The sequence below is a fragment of the Cervus elaphus genome, chromosome 18 (assembly GCF_910594005.1).
Source record: "Cervus elaphus chromosome 18, mCerEla1.1, whole genome shotgun sequence".
NCBI classification, from domain to species: domain Eukaryota; kingdom Metazoa; phylum Chordata; class Mammalia; order Artiodactyla; family Cervidae; genus Cervus; species Cervus elaphus.
This window is the reverse complement of record NC_057832.1, coordinates 111,416,637-111,437,660: the sequence shown is the minus strand read 5'-3', so window position 1 is coordinate 111,437,660 and position 21,024 is coordinate 111,416,637. Positions and strand designations below refer to the sequence as shown.

Sequence of the window (21,024 nt, the reverse complement as noted above, 5' to 3'; positions counted from 1 at the left end):
TTGGGGTTTGGGTGACTCCAGCATCCACAAGGCCTATTGGGGAAGAAGACTGGGGCTGAGAAAGAAGGCAGGAAGGAAGCCGATGGTGCCTTGGTTTCAGGCAAAGTCAGGCTAGGAACACAGATTCTCTCCTGTGCCAAGGACCCACCTGCTGCCAGGAGACAAAGAGCCACACAGCAGACGGGGCTGCAACCCATGGCAGGAGGGGCAGAGCGGTCCGGGGTCTCCTTGCTCAGAGCTCTGCTTCTCTGAGAGCCGGGGTTCAGGGCCGTCTTCTTCTGATTGGAGGTGAGGCAGGGACGTCACTGCTCTGATGTCATTGCCTCTACAGGTTCCCAGGAATCTGACCTCTCATTCCAGGTCACCTGATCCAGGAACCCTGCTCTGTCCTGCAGTCTCTTAGATGACCTGTGAGCTGGACTGCTGCTCTGGGCGAGGCTGGGTTGATGCCCGACGCCCTTCCCTGTGGCTCCTTCGCTTCTCTCTTCAGGCCGGTGTTTCTCTTTTCTGTTTCTTTCCTACAAAATCCCAGCTCCATACCCTTCACTTTTTCTGCAACCTCAGAGGCTCCTTCAGCATTGCATAGTTGAAGTTCATGGCTCCCAGCTGGGACAGCTAGTCTGCAAATTAGCACCTATGCTAGTCAGGCTTCTAGAGATAAAAACACCAAATGAAGCTTTCTCTTAACCCTCCTGGTCCCAGGCACTAGCACTGTCCCCTTGCTCTGCCCCTGAAACTTCCGGAGTTTGGCAGTTCCACAGCATCCCCCTGTGGTCTATATGTGGAAACCAAGATTGTCTGCCCAGATTTGATAGTCACGGGAAGTTTTCAATTTAGAAAATATTTCACTGTTTGCCGACCTCACTGTGTATTTGCTTGTTTTGTTTTTCTAAAGATCATACACACAATTAGAAATACAAACACACAAACCAGCCTGCCTTAACTGTTTTAGGATTTTGTATTTCAAGAGTAAAAACGGTGTTCATGCAGGAAATATTTAATACTTTGACTTTTAGAAGATTGTGATGAGGGAAATGCTACAAACTTGGGTTAGTTCTTGGTGGTGGTGGTGGTGTTCAATTGCTAACTCCAGTCCAACTCTTTCAGACCCCATGCATTGCAGCACACCAAGCTGCCCTGTTCTTCACTATCTCCCAGAGTTTGCTCAAATTCATGTCTTTGTGCTGGTGATGCTATCTAACCACCTCTTTCTCTGCCAGCCCCTTCTCCTTTTGCTTTCAGTCTTTGCCAACATCAGGGTCTAGGCTATTTAGATGCTAAAGACAGGCAGTGGTAGAGAATAGATACACACACAGCTTGCCTCTCCTTCTCCTGAGATACTACAGGAATTACGGATGATTAATCATTAACTGAGGTTGCATTCTCTTTGAGGAACCCAGGGAGCCTACTCAAACATGAAAACTTAGGGATCATTACAAGGTTCCCTGGGTGACGGGCAAGGACATGACCCAGATCAGGGAGGAGCAGCAAGGCTGAAGTAGAAAAGGGTCTGAAAGAGGGCCAGGAAGGTGGGAAAGGAAAGACCCCACATCTGGGGAAGTTGGACAAGAGCAGAGACCACACAAGGGCCAGCCTTGGGGAGAACCTTCCACAGCGACAGGCATGTGGTGCCCGGGGCGAGACAAGAGGGTCTAGATGTACCTGATTTCCCAACACCCTTCCCTCCTGGAGGCCTCATTTTCACTGATGACTAGAAGTCAGAGCTGGCTAGCATCTTTAATTCAGGCTCACATGGCAGCTCTGGTGAATATACAGAGAGTGAGAGCAGACACATGTCCATGAGGCCCTGTTGTCAGGTCTGTGCCAGCCAAGATCAAAACTGCAGGTTATACTGCCAGAATATTTCTGTGGGCTCCGAGTTTCCAGGTGCTAGGAGCCTGCAAGGGGCTCCCCAAGTTCCAGGCTGCAAGGCCCTCATCTGCCTTTTTGCACAGATAGGAGGTGGCCGTGCCGCACCATGGAGTCAATGCTGGCGCAGAAGTACACAGATGTCTGGGAGCGGTTGGCAGAATTCAGCGTGAGAGGGAAGTTCTCTGTGCTTGGTCTGGAGACGCTGTACCCGTCGGACACATCTCCTTGCTCCGTGTAGGGAGTCCCAGCTGAGTAATGGATCAGCCTCAGCCCGTGTCCCGGGTCTTGTCGGTACCAGTACATATAGTTATGACCCAGATCCTGAGTACAATTAAGTGTCACGCTCTGTCCTGTCCTCACGACCTGGAATCTGGGGTCCTGGGTGACACCAGCGTGGACCAGCCCTGTGGAAAAGGAGGACCAATGCTGCAGTCACAGTGGACATGCTTCATGCTGGCACCCCCAAGGGGACCCTGCCCCCAGGACTCACCTGCCTGCAGGAGACAGAAGACCACACAGCCCAGGAGGCAGGGGCTCATGGCCGGGGCGGGGCAGGCGGAGGGTCCTCTGGTCTGAGTCTGGATGAGAGGGGAGAGGGGCTCTCCAGGGAGTCCTTCTGAGATGTCACTGTCCCTGCCAGGCCCCAGAGCCAACCTGTCACTCAGGGGGCCACGCCCCTTCCCCCAGAGACTCAAATCAGAAATGAACCTGAGAGAACTGTTCACAACAGGGAGACCCATCTAGCTCAATGGACATTGGCCTTATGAGTTGTTGTATTCTTCCTGTAAATAGCTTGCAACTTTAAGTGTGTTGTATTCCAGAGATAATTCTTCACTGCTATGTATGTTTATTTATCTACATACATCTGTAGAACAGCAAACTGGCTCAAAATTGGGAAAGGAGTATATCAGGCTGTATATTGTCACCTGCTTATTTAGTTTATATGTAGAGGACACCATGTGAAATGCCGGGCTGCATGAAGCTCAAACTGGAATCAAGATGCTGGAAGAAATGTCAATAACCTCACATATGCTCATGACACCACCCTATGCAGAAAGCAAAGAGAAACTAAAGAGCCTTTTGATGAAGGTGACAGAGAGAGTGGAAGGGCTAGCTTAAAACTCAATATTTAAAAAAACTAAGATCATGGCATCCAGGCCCATCACTTCTTGGCAAATAGATGGAGAAACAATGGAAATAGTGACAGACTTTATTTTCTCTGGCTCCAACATACTGCAGATCGTGACTGCAACCATGAAATTCAAAGATGTTTGCTTCTTGGAAGAAAACCTATGACCAACCTAGACAGCATATTATAAAGCAGAGACATTACTTTGGGAACAAAGGTCTGTCTAGTCAAAACCATGGTCTTTCTGGGAGTCATATATGACTGTGAGTGTTGGACCCTATAGAAGGCTGAGTGCTTACGAATTGATGGTTTCAAACTGTGGTGCTGGAGAAGACTCTTGAATGTCCCTTGGACTGCAAGGAGATCCAACCAGTCCATTCTAAAGGATATCAATCCTGAATATTCATTGGAAGGACTGAAGATGAAGCTCCAATATTTTGGCCACCTGATGCAAAGAACTGACTCATTGGAAAAGATTCTGATGCTGGGAAAGTCTGAAGGCAAGAGAAGGGAATGACAGGGGATGAGATTGTTGGATGGCGTCACTGACTCGATGAACATGAGTTTGAGCAAACTAAGGGAGATTGTGAAGGGCTGCAAAGCTTGTCACGCTGAAGTCCATGGGGTCGCAAAGACTTGGACAGGACTTTACAACTAAAACACAGCAACATACTTCTGTAGTTTTGAAACTGAAGAAGAAAACCTTCTGGCTTCATGCTGCCCTTTATGACTCACGCATCACAAAGACTCCTTCAGATGTTGGTATCTACTTGGCCTAATTGACCACAGTGCTGTTCATTTCCTTACACAATAAATTCTCAATAATATTCAAACTGTGGACCCTGCAAATCATGGAGCTAGTCTTGACTGCATGACTGTGGTGACCTCCTGATGTGCTGGTTTCCACTGAGTAGGACCACATGTCTTGAGTTTGGGTGAGTAATCTTTCCCAAGACCTGAGAGTCAAAGATGCAGAATCTCAACACAGAATCAAGAAGGAGTCTCCCACGCTGTGTCCAGGGCTCCCTTGCTCCCAGGAGACAGAGAGTCACACAGCAGAGGATGTCCTGGAATCCATGGCAGCATCAGAAACCCAAGACCACCGCTAGCTGGGGGTGGGACTCCTGGGGTGAGTGGTGTAAACTGCTGACCCTCCTGCTTCCCTGATTGGAGCATTTGCCTATGACGTCACTGCTCTGTGTCTCTGCAGGTTGACCTGTCCACTGTACTCCTTGCCAGGACCAAAGGTGAGCCCTCTATACCATTCCTTGCCCTTCACAGACCCTGAACAAGGGGTGGGTGTGAAGGGTGCACCATTCCCATGTCCCCATACGCCCACAACAGAGCTTGTTGTCCTCTGCCTGGCCCTGCCTAACACTCAGCCAGGCACTCACCTGGCTGGGAATCACCAGGCAATCAGCTGACAATCACACAGCCCTCACCAGCCACCCCAACCCCTTCACCTCCACTTCGCTTGCAGCTCCAGGAGACCATCTCCTGGGCACATCCTGAGGATCCAGGCACATCCCCACTTTCCCTGGCAGTGAGGAGTCTGTACTGGTCCCATGTGTCCTGGAACCTCAGGATCTCAGGGATCTCAATCCTGCTTTCTCAGGCAGGCATGTAGCCAAGGTTCCTTAAAGCTGCCCTCCCCAGGGTGAATCTCCACCCCTCCCAAGTCCCCTGATTACCGTGGGCCCACAGCGCCTCCTAGTGGTCAATGGTCCAGAGTCTCATGGGTCTGTGCCTTCTGTCTAAAGCAAGAATGTAAACACCCCACACCCTGAACACACACACACACACACACACACACACACTTTCTACTATCTTCCCATCCTGGCTGACTTCAGATTGGTCTTCAAATTCCCTCTTAGCCTCTGGAGGTAAAAGACTGTAGAAACCAACATTTCCATTAAGAAGAAAATAATTTCACTGACAGTAGCATGCTGAGGTGGAATCACACAGACCTTCAATACAGACATTCTGATGAGCTCAGGGGAATACAGCCTGGGACACTGCATTCCTTAGATCCCTCTGATTAGTCAGATCCACATATTTCTTGATTGTCTACATAAATTAAATATCACTAATTCTAGGTAATGGATTTATATACAGAGATTATATATTAACCCATTGATTATTAAAGTTATAATCTTTGAAATTAAAAAAGCCAACCGTGCACTGTATTTAACGTAGATGCAGCTGGGCGTGATAGGAGATGCACACTCCGTGTCACACTGCAGACATGTGGCCCTGGGCTCCGAGGCTCCGCGTGCGAGAAGCCTGCAAGGAGCTCTCCTACTTCCAGGTCGCAGGGCTTCCCTCATCTTTTTGCACAGACTGGAGGTGGCCGTGCAGCCGTGGAGTAACTGCTGGCGAAGAAGTACACAGACGTCTGGGAGCTGTTGGCAGACTCCAGCGTGAGAGGGAAGTTCTGTGTGTTTGGTCTGGAGACAATGTACCTGTCAGTCATGTCTCCTTTCTCCGTGGCAGGAGGGATAACTGAGTAATGGATTAGCCTCAGCCCATGTCCCGGGTCTTGTCGGTACCAGTACATATAGCTATAGCTCAGATCCTGAGTACAATTAAGTGTGACACTCTGTCCTGTCCTCACGACCTGGAATCTGGGGTCCTGAGTGACACCAGCGTGGACCGCCCCTGTGGAGAAGGAGGACCGATGCTGCAGTCACAGCGGACATGCTCAGTGCCGGGACCCCCAAGGGGACCCTGCCCCCAGGACTCACCTGCCTGCAGGAGACAGAAGACCACACAGCCCAGGAGGCAGGGGCTCGTGTCGGGGGCGGGGCAGGTGGAGGGTCCTCTGGTCTGAGTGTGGATGAGAGGGGAGAGGGGCTCTCCAGGGAGTCCTTCTGAGATGTCACTGTCCCTGCCAGGCCCCAGAGCCAACCTGTCACTAAAGGGGCCACGCCCCCTCCTCCAGAGGCTCAAATCAGAAATGATCCTAAGTGAACAGTTCACATATGACCGACCTAGACAGCATATTAAAAAGCAGAGATATTTACTTTGCCTACAAATGTTCATCTGGTCAAAGCTGTGGTTTTTCCAGTAGTCATGTATGGATGTGAGAGTTGGACTATAAAGAAAGCTGAGTGCCGAAGAATTGATGCTTTTGAATGGTGGTGTTGGAGAAGACTCTTGAGAGTCCCTTGGACTGGAAGGAGATCCAACCAGTCCATCCTAAAGGAAGTCAGTCCTGAATATTCATTGGAAGGACTGATGCTGAAGCTGAAACTCCAATACTTTGACCACCTGATGCGAAGAACTGACTCATTTGAAGAAACCCTGATGCTGGGCAAGATTGAAAGCAGGAGGAGAAGGGGACGACAGAGCATGAGATGGTTGGATGGCATTGCCGACGTGATGGGTATACGTTTGCATAACCTCCTGGAGTTGGTGATGCACAGGAAAGCCTGGCATTCTGCAATCCAGGGGGTCGCAAAGAGTCAGACACGACCTAGCGGCTGAATGAACTGAACAGTTCACAACAGGGAGACCCATCCAGCTCAATGCACATAAGCCTTACAAGTTCTTGTAAACTCCGTAAAACTGTTCGCAACTTTATGTACATTTTATCCCAGAAATAGCTGTTCATTAATACATACATTCATTTTCTTTATCTACATATTTCTGTGGTTTTGAATCTCAGGGAAATTCCTCAGGGCTACCTGCTGCCCTTTAGGACTCACGTGTCCCCAGTAATCCCTCATGTTTCTACTTTGTTTAATTGACAGCAGTCTTGTTCATGTCCTTCCACCCACAATGATTCTGGATCTGTTTCCCCAACCTTAGGGCAGGCTCATCAACACCTGAGGAATCCTTGGGCTCTATTGCTTATTAATTCACTGACTGACAGGGTGCCTGTCAAACGCAGGCTCAGTGCCGTCATGCTCACCTGAGCACGTCTTCTGGTGTCTGAGGGGTGGGGGGGCAGCAGGCCGAACCACCTCAGGCCTGTGGCCCACCTTGCTTGGAGGAGAGAAGCTGGCTGCCCAGCACCACGGATGACATGTTGGCACAAAGGAGTCCAGACGGGGAGGGATGTCGGGAGAGATGGCTGACCCCGGGCAAAGGAGAAATGCTCTGATTTTACATGAGACATCCATTGCATAGGATACTTCCTTGTGAAAGTGGCGACCATTCAGTGACTGACATCCTAGAGACTAGACTCTATCACACCGCACAGACCTCACGTTTAGAAGGACCCTGTGCCTCCTGCTATGCTCTGCTGCTGTGATTTCCAACTTCTCAATAATTTCTGAACCTGAATATCATGCACCTGGTCATGAGTGGGTGACCGTGGTGACCTCCTGATGTGCTCGTTTCCATGGAACCCAATCTCATGTCTGGGGTCTGGGGAACTAACCATTCCTGGGGCCTCAGAGACAAAAACACAGAAACTAAAGTCAGAAGCAATGAATGAGCCCGATGATGTAGCTACAAACAAGCCTTGAATTGGGGCCTGGTAAGTCCATGGGACCCACACCTGTGCTCAGAGTCTCTCTGGTCCAAGAGACAGTGGGACCCACAATACAGGAGTCTAATACCCAGGCCAGGCCGCTGCAGAGGGGGACTTCCACAGCAGAGGAAGGATGTCTCGGAGAGACTATCGGATCTATCTAGGCCTGGAAGGCAGGCCGTCACCCTCACCACACATCCTGAGCTGGGGTAGGAGAGTTTTTGTGCCAGAGGCACCAGATCATGCAGGGCTGTGTCTGGGCTGCTGGCACAGAGATACACGGCTGAGTCCATCAGCTCCAAGGAGCTCAAGTTCAGCTCAGAGCGAGAGTCACTGAACTGTTCCCCTGGGAATTGATCCAGGAGCTGTGCTTCTCCCCTCACTTCCTGCCTGTAATACTGAACGAGGAACCGGGGGCCCTGGCTCAGGGCCTGTTGGTACCAGTACACAGAGAGGTGTCCAGAGACAGGGGAGCATCCCAGGGTCACTCGCTGTCCTCTTGCTTTAATCAGGTATCTTGGGGTTTGGGTGACTCCAGCATCCACAAGGCCTGTGGCGGAAGAAGACTGGGGCTGAGAAGGAACGCAGGAGAGAAGCTGATGGTGCCTTGGTTTCAGGCAAAGGCAGCCTAGGAACACAGATTCTCTCCTGTGCCAAGGACCCACCTGCTGCCAGGAGACAAAGAGCCACACAGCAGACGGGGCTGCAGCCCATGGCAGGAGGGGCTGAGCTGTCCTGCGTCTCCTTGCTCAGAGCTCTGCTTCTCTGAGAGCCGGGGTTCTGGGCCATCTTCCTCTGATTGGAGGCGAGGCAGTGATGTCACTGCTCTGATGTCATTGCCTCTACAGGTTCCCAGGAATCTGACCTCTCATTCCAGGTCAGCTGATCCAGGAACCCTGCTCTGTCCTGCAGTCTCTTAGATGACATGTGAGCTGGACTGCTGCTCTGGGCGAGGCTGGGTTGATGCCCGACGCCCTTCCCCGTGGCTCCTTTGCTTCTCTCTTCAGGCTGGTGTTTCCCTTTTCTGTTTCTTTCCTACCAAATCCCAGCTCCGTACCCTTCACTTTTTCTGCAACCTCAGAGTCTCCTTCAGCATTGCAGAGTTGACATTCATGGATCCTAGCTGGGACAGCAAGCCTGTAAATTATTGCCTATGCTAGTCAGTCTTCTAGAGATTAAAAACCCCAAATGAAGCTTTCTCTTAACCCTCCTGGCCCCAGGCACTAGCACTGTCCCCTTGCTCTGCCCCAGAAACTTCTGGAATTTGGCAGTTCCACCTGCGTCCCTATGTGGTATGTGTGGAAACCAAGATTGTCTACCCAGATTTAATAGTCATGGAATGTGTTCATATTAGAAAATATTTCACTGCTTGCCAATCCCACTGTGTTTTTGATTGTTTTGTTTCTCTAAAGAACATACACACAATTAGAAACACAAACTCACAAAGCAGCCTGCCTTAGCTGATTTTTGATTTTGTATTTCAAGAGAAAGAAAATGTGTTCATGCAGGAAATATTTAATACTTTGACTTTTAGAAGATTGTGATGAGGGAGATGCTACAAACTTGGGTTAGTTTTTGTTGGTGGTGTTGTGGTCCAATTGCTAACTTGAGTCCAACTCTTTGAGACCTCATGCATCGCAGTGCACCAAGCTCCCCTATTCTTCACTATTTCCCAGACTTTGCTCAAATTCATGTCTTTTGAGTCGGTGATGCTATCTAACCACCTCTTTCTCTGCCACCCTCTTCTCCTTTTGCTTTCAGTCTTTCCCAACATCAGGCTCTAGGCTATTTACATGCTAAAGACAGGTATTGATGGAGAATACACACACACAGTTTGTCTCTCCTACTCCTGAGGGACTACAAACGAATTATGGATGATTAATAATTAACTGAGGTTGCATTCTCTTTGAGAACCCCAGGGAGCCTACTCAAACAGGACCACTTAGGAATCATTATAATGTTCCCTGGGTGACAGGCAAGGACATGACCCAGATGAGGGAGGAGCAACTAGGCTGAAGTAGAGAAGGGTCAGAAGGAGGGCCTGGAGGTGGGAAAGGAAAGACCCCACATCTGGGGAAGTCGGACAAGAGCAGAGACCACACAAGGGCCAGCCTTAGGGAGAACCTTCCACAGCGACAGGCATGTGGTGCCGGGGGAGAGAAGAAAGGGTCTAGATGTACCTGATTTCCCAATACCCTTCCCTCCTGGAGGCCTCATTTTCAGACTGATACTAGGAGTCAGAGCTGGCTAGCATCTTTAGGTTCATGTGGCAGCTACAGTGAAAAGACAAAGAGTGAAAGTGGACCCATGCCCATGAGTCCGTGTTGTCAGGTCTGTGCCAGGCAAGATCAAAAACTACTGGCTATGCTGCCAGTGTGTCTGTGGGCTCAGAGGCTCCAGGTGCTAGGAGCCTGCAAGGGGCTCCCCAAGTTCCAGGTTGCAGGGCCCTCATCTGCCTTTTTGCACAGAGAGGAGGTGCCCGTGAAGCGCCGTGGAGTAACTGCTGGCGCAGAAGTACACAGATGTCTGGGAGCGGTTCGCAGACTTCAGCATGAGAGGGAAGTTCTCTGTGCTTGGTCTGGAGACACTGTACCCGTCAGGCACGTCTCCTTTGTCCGTGCCGGGTGGGCCATCTGAGTAATGGATCAGCCTCAGCCCGTGTCCCGGGTCTTGTCGGTACCAGTACATATAATCATGGTTCATATCCTGAGTACAATTAAGCGTCACGCTCTGTCCTGTCCTCACGACCTGGAATCTGGGGTCCTGAGTGACACCAGCGTGGACCGCCCCTGTGGAGAAGGAGGACCGATGCTGCAGTCACAGAGGACATGCTTAGTGCTAGCACCCACAAGGGGACCCTGACCCCAGGACTCACCTGCCTGCAGGAGACAGAAGACCACACAGCCCAGGAGGCAGGGGCCCATGCCAGGGGCAGGCAGAGGGCCCTCTGGTCTGAGTGTGGATGAGAGGGGAGAGGGGCTCTCCAGGGAGTCCTTCTGAGATGTCACTGTCCCTGCCAGGCACAAGCCAGCCTATCACTCAGGGACCACGCCCCTTCCCCCAGAGGCTCAAATCAGACATAAATCTATGTGAAGAGTTCACTGCAGGGAGACCCATCCAACTCAATGGACGTAACTCTCACACATTGCTGTAACCTTTCTACAAATGTTAAAGATTTTTTCTGTAAATGTTAAACTGATTAAATGTTTTGTAAGTTCTAGTCCACAGATAAGTCTTCATTAACATGTACATTACTTGTATTTATCTACATATTTCTGGAGGTTGAATCCTGGGGAATCCTTCTGGCGTCCTCCTGTCCTTTATGATTTGTGTCCCAATAGCACTTCAAGGCTCCTTTCTGCAACATTGACCGCAGTCCTGAGAATGTCCCTCCACCCACCATGTTTCTCTAGGTTTCTGCTCCCAACCTCACCACAGGCTCATCACCATTTGAGGAAATGTTTGGTCTGTTTCTAATCAGTTCACTGACAGACGGTCCACCGGTCAAAGCAGGTACAGCCCCTTCATGTTCACACGTGTTTCCCGTGTTGGGGGAAGGGAGCCAGCAGAGCCCCCTCAGGCCTGTGACCCACCTTTCTGGGTGGAGAGAAGCTGGGTGCCCAGCACAGGATGACGTTTTGGCCCAAAGGAATACAGACGTAGGAGGGACCTGGAGGGAGGTGCAGACACCACCGTAAAAGAAAAAGGCTCTGTTTTTATTTGAGACATTCCTCTCGTGGGAATACGTGCTTGTGAAGTGTGGCTGTCATTCATTGAGTAGCAATTCATATCATAGAGCCCAAAATTGTATCTTGTTACAGATAAAATAACGCGTAAGTATAATTTGCTTGTACAGAGAAATATCTGTGAGCGAAGGGACTACAGGTTTAGAGAACAGACTTGAGCCGGAATGCTCGCTGTAACACTTATGAAGTATGAGATCTGGGCAACTCATGATCCCTCAGAATTACAAACAGTTAAAATAATACTTATCTTAATGACCTTAGTGAGCATTTAAACATACCAAGGAGTAAATGTCTGGGAAAGTCTATCGCTCTACCAGAGACTGGGCTGGGCAGGCTGGCAGCCGACACCCTGGGCACCACTTCCTGAGCTGGGGCAGGAGTGCTTTTGTCAATGAGGCACCTGATCACGCAGGGCTGTGTCTTGGCTGCTGGCACAGAGATACAGAGCGGAGTCCGTCAGCTCCGAGGGATGCACTTTCCCATCATAATACTGAACAGGAACTGGGGACCCTGGCCCAGGGCCTGTTGGTACCAGTACATAGAACAGTGTCCAGATTCAGGGGAACACATCAGAGTCGCTTGCTGCTTTCTTGATTTGATCAGGTATCAGGGGGTCTGGGTGACTCCAGATTCGACAAGGCCTGCTGGGGAGGAGACGAGAAAGCTGAGGGCAGAGCACAGGGAAGCCTCCTGCTTAAACCCTCATCGCCACGCTTCTATCTCAGGGAGGCAAAGGCATCTCAGAAGCTCCCACACTGTGTCCAGACTCACCTGATCCGAGGAGGCAGAGAGTCACTCAGCAGAGGAGCCTGGAGCCCATGGCTGCATCAGGAACCCAAGACTGCTGCTGGCTGGGGGCAGGGCTCCTGGGCTGAGTGGTGTAAAGTGCTGACCCTCCCGCTTCCCTGATTGGACCATTGCCTATGACATCACTGCTCTGTGTCTCTGCAGGCTGTTTCCTGATCCACTGCACCCCTGGCCAGGTCCCATGGTGGGCTCCTCTATGCCCTTCCCCATCCTGCACAGCCCCTCAGCAAAGGCTGGGTGTGAGGCGAGCACTGTCCGCATATGTCCATAACATGGCTTTCTCTTCTCTTCCTGTCCCTGCCTGACACTCCTCACCCAGCCCTCACCAGCCACACTAATCCATCACCCACCGCTCCCCATACTGCTCCAGGAGACGACCCCCTTTGCACATCCTGAGGATCCAGGCAGGTCCCCACTCCCCTGGGCAGTGAGGAGTCTGGGCTGGGTCCATGTGTCCTGGACCACTCAGGGAACTCAAACCTGTTTTCTGATTCAGGCATGTAGCCAAGGTTCCCCTAAGCTGCCCTCCCCAGGGTGACTCTCAACCTCTCCCAGGGCACCCAGCTTACCATGGACCCACAGTGCCTCCTAGTGGTCAATGGTCCACAGTCTCACAGATCTGTGCCTTCCATCTAAAACAAGAACAGAAATCCCCCACACTCCACATTTTCAACCCCTACACACACACACACACACACAAGCACACACACACACAAACACACACATCCTTCATCTGCTCCCTTACCCACCTGGCTGAACTAGGGTTGATCTTCAAGTCTAGTCTTAGCCTGTCAAGGTAAAACACTGTATGATCAGACATTTCTACTAAGAAGGAAACAATTCTTGCTCCACTATAATGACAGTAGTTAGCTAAAATGGAGTAACCGGCAAAAGAAATAAGCACTCTCATGATCACAACTGAAGCCAGCCTGAACACCTGTATTCCTGACCTCCTTCTGATTAATCAGATCCATATATTTCCAGATTTCATATTTAAATAACCCATTACCAAAATCTAGCCAGTGCATTTTATTAAGAGGCTTTACATGTATTAACCTATTTATTTCCTATGAACTTCTAAAATCTTGATATAATAAGATAGCATGGAGGAAATATTTTGACTTTGAGAAGATTTCTCTGAGGGAAATGGTAGAAACCTGGTCCAAGTTAATTGAGATGCTAAGAAAGAGGGGCAGGGAGGAGAACACACACACCCAGCCTGTCTCTCCTCCTGCAAATGGACTCCCGAGGGATTTTGGATGGTTTCTAATTAACTGAGGGTGTTTTCTCTTTGATGACGACAAGAGCTTTCTCAAACACAGCGGCTTAGGCATGGTTACAACTTTCCCTGTGTCATGGGGAAGGCCCATGACCCAGATGAGGGGAGGGCAGTGTGTCTGGAGCAGAGAGGGCAGGGGAGCTGAGGCCAAGACAGTAAACGGGGAAGACCCGCCCCTCTGGTGGGCAAGAGCAGGGAGCACTTGAGAGCTAGGCTGGGGGAGAAACTTCCAGAGAGAGGGCAATGAGGTGCTGGGGAGAGACAAGTGGGTCTAGATGTATCTGATTTACCAATATCCTTCCCTCCCGGGGGTCTTAAGCTGATGAGTAACAGTCAGAACTAGTCAGAACTGGATGCTTTCCGAAAGAGAGACGGATGGTGGACATGTGTCTCCGAGTCCCTGGGGTCAGATCCAGGCCTGTTCAGATCGCACATCCAGGGTCACAGTGCCGGCCAGTGGTCCCCAGGGCGTGAGGCTCCCGCTGCTCGGAGCTTGCGCGTGGGCTCCCTGTCTTTCTGCACAGAGAGCAGGTGGCCAGGAAGCGCCGTGGAGTAACTGCTGGCGCAGAAGTACACGGATGTCTGGGAGTGGTTGGCAGACTCCAGGGTGAGAGCGAAGTTCTCTGTGTTTGGTCTGAATGCTGTACCCATTGGGCACGTCTCCTTGCTCCGTGGAGGGAGGCATAGCTGAGTAATGGATCAGCCTCAGCCTGTGTCCCGGGGCTTGTCCGTACCAGTACATACAGTTATGACCCAGATCCTGAGTAATATTAAGTGTCACGCTCTGTCCTGTCTTCACGACCTGGGAACTGGGGTCCTGAGTAACACAAGCGTGGACCGCCCCTGTGGAGGCAGGACCGATGCTGCAGTCATAGCGGACATGCTTTGTGCTGGCACCCCCAAGGGGACCCTGCCCCCCAGGACTCACCTGCCTGCAGGAGACAGAAGACCACACAGCCCAGGAGGCAGGGGCTCATGGAGGGGGGGCTGGTGGAGGCCCCCTGTTCTGAGTGTGGATGAGAGGGAAGAGGGGCTCTCCAGGGAATCCTTCTGAGACATCACTGTCCCTGCCAGGCCCCAGAGCCGAGCTGTCACTCAGGGACCACGCCCCTTTCCCCAGAGGCTCAAATCAGAAATGACCCTGAGTGAACTGTTCACAGTAGGGAAACCCATCCAGCTCAATGCACATAAGCCTTACAAGTTCTTCTAAACTTTCCCTAAAACTGTTCACCACTTTCGGTACATTTTATTCCAGAAATAGCTGTTCAATAATACAAACATTCATTTTCTTTATCTACATATTTCTGTGGTTTTGAATCTCAGGGAAAATCCTCAGGGCTTCCTGCTGCCCTTTAGGACTCACGTGTCCCCAGTAATCCCTCATGTTTCTACTTTGTTAAATTGACAGCAGTCCTGTTCATGTCCTTCCACCCACAATGATTCTGGATCTGGTTCCCCAACCTTAGGGCAGGCTCAGTAACACCTGAGGAATCCTTGGGCTCTATTGCTTATTAATTCACTGACTGACAGGGTGCCTGTCAAACGCAGGCTCAGCGCCGTCATGCTCACCTGAGCACGTCTTCTGGTGTCTGAGGGGTGGGGGGGGGGGGCAGCAGGCCGAACCACCTCAGGCCTGTGGCCCACCTTGCTTGGAGGAGAGAAGCTGGCTGCCCAGCACCACGGAAGACATGTTGGCACAAAGGAGTCCAGACGTGGAGAGATATCTCGAGAGATGGCTGACACCAGGGCAAAGGAAAAATGCTCCGATTCTACGTGAGACATCCATTGCATGAGATACGTCCTTGTGAAGTGTGGCAGCCATTCAGTAACTGATGTCCTAGACCCTAGACTCTATCACGGTGCTCAAACCTCACATTTAGAAGGACCCTGTGCTAGCTGTCATGCTCTGCTGCAGTGATTTTCAACTTCTCAATAATTTCTGAACCTGAATATCAATCAGCTGGTCATGAGTGGATGACCGTGGTGACCTCCTGATGTGCTGGTCTGACTTCTGGGGTCTGGGGGACTAACTTCCTGGAGCCTCAGAGACAAAAACACAGAAACTAAAGTCAGAAGCAACAAATGAGCCCGATATTGTAGCCACAAAAACAAGCATTGAATTGGGGCCTGGCAAGGCCATGGGATCCACACCTGTGCTCAGAGTGTCTCTGGTCCAAGAGACAGTGGGGCCCACAACACAGGAGACTAGTGCCCAGGCCAGGCTGCTGCAGAAAGGGGTACTTTTCAACTCAACTCCTGTGACTTGTAGCTGGGGTCAAATCAAAGGCAAGCTTCTCCTGACATGAAATGATCTCTCACCAAAGGTGCTGCTTTTGGTTGCCTGCTCAGTCCCAACACCCAGTGTGTGACCAGGAAGCCTTGTTGTGTGTGTTTCACATGGGACCTTAAAGGAATTTCCTAGATGAGGACTTCCTGTCAAAAGAGCACCATAAAATCATTTCAGGCAATGTGTGCATGAGAAAAGAAATTTATGAAAGTGCATAAGTAATTTAAAAACAAACAAACAAAAAAAAGCTTGTACCGGCAGGGAAGATCTTTGGATGGTCATTTTCCAAACCATCCATCTCCAGATAGGATAGTCCCTGACATGGATATGGTGCTCACATGCTTTCAAGAAAGTCTTTAACCATAATCCTTTCCAGGAGTAATGTTTTAAATATTTAGCTCTGGGCTAAAGAGAACTTTAAAACAGAATGACAGCAAAAGAAATCATACTGTTCACTGTCAGGGAAAGGGACAGGCCTGGGAATGGGGCCTGAGAGAATTTCTGGTGATGAAATGTTCTCAGTCTTTATAGGCGAATGTTCCATGGACACATATATATGGATGGATCAAAACCATTCCTTGGTTCACTGCACAGTGTGTAATGTTATTGTATATAGACTGGGTCCCTTGAACCTCACTTTTTTGAACTTCCTGTGTCCAGTTTTGTGTGGAATTTTTAATATATGCTAATTATAGACCTTGTTGTTCATCTGGTAAAGAATCTCGCTGCAATGGGAGAGACCTGGGTTGGATCTCTGGGTGGGGAAGATCTGCTAGAGGAGGGAAAGGCTGCCCAGTCCAGTATTCTGGCCTGGAGAATTTCAAGGACTGTATGGGGGTCACAAAGAGTCAGACACAACTGAGTAACTTTCACTGTCACTTTTCACAGTACTACACAATTGTGTCTGGTTGAATCTGCTGTTCTGGAATCATAAATACAGCAGGTTGACTGAATTTTAAAGAAACTTTTACATCAGGGTTAGGGCTGGGTCAGGGTCCCCAAACTTCACATTATTCAAATGTTTACTATAATTCATATGCCAATATTTGATGTAAAAACACCTGAGGGTAAGTTACATGCTCTCTTTCTCTCATGTATTGAACCAACAAACACAATTACTTTCTTTCCTGTGACATCTGTACACCTGAAGTATAGGGCTTGAAGTCACACTGTGTCCATATCTACTTTAGTACCTAGAAAGGACTAGAGGAGGCTGCCAGAGATTAGCAAAGGGAGTCAAGAAATCCAGAGTCCTGTTACCTGCCAGGGACTTCATGCGACTAAATTCCTGTGCAAGCCTGGAAGACGGTGTCCTGACTAATACAATATGTCAACTTGACTCTGCCATGGCTATTTAGCTTTATTTTTCTGGGTGCTCCAAAGAGGGTTATTTTTTGGCTCAGACGATAAAGCGTCTGCCCGCAATGTGGGAGACCCAGGTTCGATCTCTGGGTCAGGAAGATCCTCTGGAGAAGGAAATGGCAACCCACTCTAGTACTCTTGCCTAAACAATTCCATGGGTGGAGGAGCCTGGTGGGCTATAGTCCATGGGTTGCAAAGAGTTGGAGACGACTCAGCAACTTCACTTTCAACATGTGAATAGGTATATTTTAATAATAGATTAGATTAACATTTTAATTCATAAAGTAGATGACCCTCCATAACGTAGGTGGTCTTCATGAAACCAGGTGAAGAGATGAACAGACGAAATCACTATTCTTCCCCCAAGTAAGAGATAATTATCAGTCGAAGGCCATCACACTGGGCCATTAGTTCTGCTTTTCAACTTAAACATCAGTTCCCCCTGAGTCTCTAGAAGCACCAGACCAGCCTGCAGCTTTTGGACTTACCAGTCTTAACAAATATGTGAGCCAGTTGCTTTAAAACATGTACGTGTGTATGTGTGTGTGTGTGTTTATGTGTACTATTTATTTTATGTGGGAGAGAGTTTTATGGGGGCAAAGACCACAAGTAATGAGGACAGGCTTGAATCAAATTCCTTGCTCTGAAAGTAATGACACAGAAGATGTGGACAAGTCAGTTCCACTCAGATGTGTAAACAGAGAAAATAATACTTACCTAGGATGATCTGTGGGACCATTAAAACACAGCAGAGGAAGAATGTCTGGGAGAGTCTATCGGATCTATCTAGGCCTGGAAGGCAGGCAGTCACCCTCACCACACTTCCTGAGCTGGGGTAGGAGACTTTTTGTGCCAGAGGCACCTGATCATGCAGGGCTGTGTCTGGGCTGCTGGCACAGAGATACACGGCTGATTCCGTCAGCTCCAAGGAGCTCAAGTTCAGCTCAGAGCGAGAGTCACTGAACTGTTTTGCTGAGAATCGATCCGGGAGCTGTGCTTCTCCCCTCACTTCCTGCCTGTAATACTGAACGAGAAACTGGGGGCCCTGGCCCAGGGCCTGTTGGTACCAGTACACAGAGAGGTGTCCAGAGACAGGGGAGCATCCCAGGGTCACTCGCTGTCCTCTTGCTTTAATCAGGTATCTTGGGGTTTGGGTGACTCCAGCATCCACAAGGCCTGAGGGGGAAGAAGACTGGGGCTGAGAAAGAAGGCAGGAAGGAAGCCGATGGTGCCTTGGTTTCAGGCAAAGTCAGGCTAGGAACACAGATTCTCTCCTGTGCCAAGGACCCACCTGCTGCCAGGAGACAAAGAGCCACACAGGAGACAAAGAGCCACACAGCAGACGGGGCTGCAGCCCATGGCAGGAGGGGCAGAGCTGTCCGGGGTCTCCTTGCTCAGAGCTATCCTTCTCTGAGAGCCGGGGTTCAGGGCCGTCTTCCTCTGATTGGAGGCAAGGCAGTGATGTCACTGCTCTGATGTCATTGCCTCTACAGGTTCCAGGAATCTGACCTCTCATTCCAGGTCAGCTGATCCAGGAACCCTGCTCTCTCCTGCAGTCTCTTAGATGACGTGTGAGCTGGACTGCTGCTCTGGGCGAGGCTGGGTTTATGCCCGATGCCCTTCCCTGTGGCTCCTTCGCTTCTCTCTTCAGGCTGGTGTTTCCCTTTTCTGTTTCTTTCCTACCAAATCCCAGCTCCGTACCCTTCACTTTTTCTGCAACCTCAGAGGCTCCTTCAGCATTGCAGAGTTGAAGTTCATGGCTCCCAGCTGGGACAGCAAGCTTACAAATTAGCACCTATGCTAGTCAGGCTTCTAGAGATAAAAACCCCAAATGAAGCTTTCTCTTAACCCTCCTGGTCCCAGGCACTAGCACTGTCCCCTTGCTCTGCCCCAGAAACTTCCGGAGTTTGGCAGTTCCACAGCGTCCCCATGTGGTATGGGTGGAAAGGAGGATTGCCTGCCCAGATTTAATAGTCATGGGATGTTTTCATATTAGAAAATATTTCACTGCTTGCCGATCACACTGTGTTTTTGCTTGTTTTGTTTTTCTAAAGAACACACACGCATTTAGAAACACAAACTCACAAACCAGCCTGCCTTAGCAGATTTATGATTTTGTATTTCAAGAGAAAAGAAAGGTGTTCATGCAGGAAATATTTAATACTTTGACTTTTAGAAGATTGTGATGAGGGAATTGCTACAAACTTGGGTTAGTTTTGTTGGTGGTGGTGGTGTTCAATTGCTAACTCCAGTCCAACTCTTTGACACCCCTTGCATCACAGCACACCAAGCTCCCCTGTTCTTCACTGTCTCCCAGAGTTTGCTCAGATTCATGTCTGTTGAGTCAGTGATGCTATCTAACCACTTCTTTCTCTGCCACCCCCTTCTCCTTTTGCTTTCAGTCTTTCGCAACATCAGGGTCTAGGCTATTTAGATGCTAAAGACAGGCAGTGGTGGAGAATACACACACAGTATGCCTCTCCCTCTCCTGAGGGACTACAAAGGAATTATGGATGATTAATAATTAACTGAGGTTGCATTCTCTTTGAGGTCCCCAGGGAGTCTACTCAAATATGAAAACTTAGGGATCATTACAAGGTTCCCGGGGTGACGGGCAAGGACATGTCCCAAATGAGGGAGGAGCAGCTAGGCTGAAGTAGAGAAGGGTGGGAACGAGGGCCAGGAAGGTGGGAGAGGAAAGACCCCACATCTGGGGAAGTTGGACAAGAGCAGAGACCTCACATGGGCCAGCCTGGGGGAGAACCTTCCACAGCCACAGGCATGTGGTGCCCGGGGAGAGACAAGAAGGTCTAGATGTACCTGATTTCCCAACACCCTTCCCTCCTGGAGGCCTCCTTTTCAGACTGATATTAGGAGTCAGAGCTGGCTAGCATCTTTAGGCTCTCGTGGCAGCTACGGTGAAAAGACAGAGAGTGAAACTGGACACATGTCCTTGAGGTCCTGTTGTCAGATCTGTGCCAGCCAAGATCAACAAGTACTGGCTATGTTGCCAGTGTGTCAGTTGGCTCCGAGGCTCGGGTGCTAGGAGTCTGCAAGGGGCTCCCCAGTTCCAGGCTGCAGGGCCCTCATCACCCTTTTTGCACAGAGAAGAGGTGGTGGTGCAGCGCCGTGGAGTCACTGCTGGCGCAGAGGTACACAGATGTCTGGGAGCGGTTGGCAGACTTCAGCGTGAGAGGGAAGTTCTCTGTTTTTGGTCTGGAGACGCTGTACCCGTCGGGCACATCTCCTTGCTCTGTGGAGGGAGCCACAGCTGAGTAATGGATCAGCCTCAGCCCGAGTCCCGGGTCTTGTCGGTACCAGTACATAGAGTTATGACCCAGATCCTGAGTGCATTTCATTGTTGTCCTCTGTCCTGTCCTCACGACCTGGAATCTGGGGTCCTGAGTGACACCCGCGTGGACCGCCCCTGTGGAGAAGGAGGACCGATGCTGCAGTCACAGTGGACATGCTCAGTGCTGGCACCCCCAGGGGACCCTGCCCCAAGGACTCACCTGCCTGCAGGAGACAGAAGACCACACAGCCCAGGAGGCAGGGGCTCATGGTGGGAGCGGGGCAGGCGGAGGGCCCTCTGGTCTGAGTGTGGATGAGAGGGGAGAGGGGCTCTCCAGGGAGTCCTTCTGAGATGTCCGTGTCCCTGCCCGCGCCCCAGAGCTGACCTGTCGCTCAGGGGGCCACGCCCCTTCCCCCAGAGGCTCAAATCAGAAATGAACCTGAGTGAACTGTTCACAACAGGGAGATCCATCCAGCTCAACAGATATAAGCCTGAGAGGTTGACGTAAACTTTATGTCAAACTAATTAAATTTAGTGTGTGTTCTAGTCCAGAGATAATTCTTCATTAATACATTGTTTACTTTTATCTATCTGCATATTTCTGTAGTGTTAAATCTTGTGGAAATCCTTCTGGCTTCCTGTTGACCCTATGACTGATGTGACCCAGTAGGACTTCAAGGTTCCATTTCTGCATAATTGACCACAGTCCTGAGATTGTCCCTTCACCTACCATGTTTCTCCAGGAATCTGCTCCCAACTTCATTGCACGCTCA

The 21,024-nt window shown here is 50.1% G+C and overlaps 3 gene segments (V, D, J or C); all 3 read right to left on the bottom strand.

Moving 5' to 3' along the window:
* Positions 1-1,935: 1,935 nt before the first annotated feature.
* Positions 1,936-2,411, bottom strand: LOC122673915. The segment is given in 2 exon segments: positions 1,936-2,276; positions 2,363-2,411. Coding segments are annotated over 2 exon segments (390 nt in total).
* A 7,515-nt stretch (positions 2,412-9,926) lies between these two features.
* LOC122673914 lies at positions 9,927-15,000 on the bottom strand. The segment is given in 3 exon segments: positions 9,927-10,267; positions 14,239-14,316; positions 14,955-15,000. Coding segments are annotated over 3 exon segments (465 nt in total).
* Positions 15,001-20,048: 5,048 nt separating this feature from the next.
* Positions 20,049-20,581, bottom strand: LOC122673913. The segment is given in 2 exon segments: positions 20,049-20,386; positions 20,472-20,581. Coding segments are annotated over 2 exon segments (387 nt in total).
* Positions 20,582-21,024: the final 443 nt, after the last annotated feature.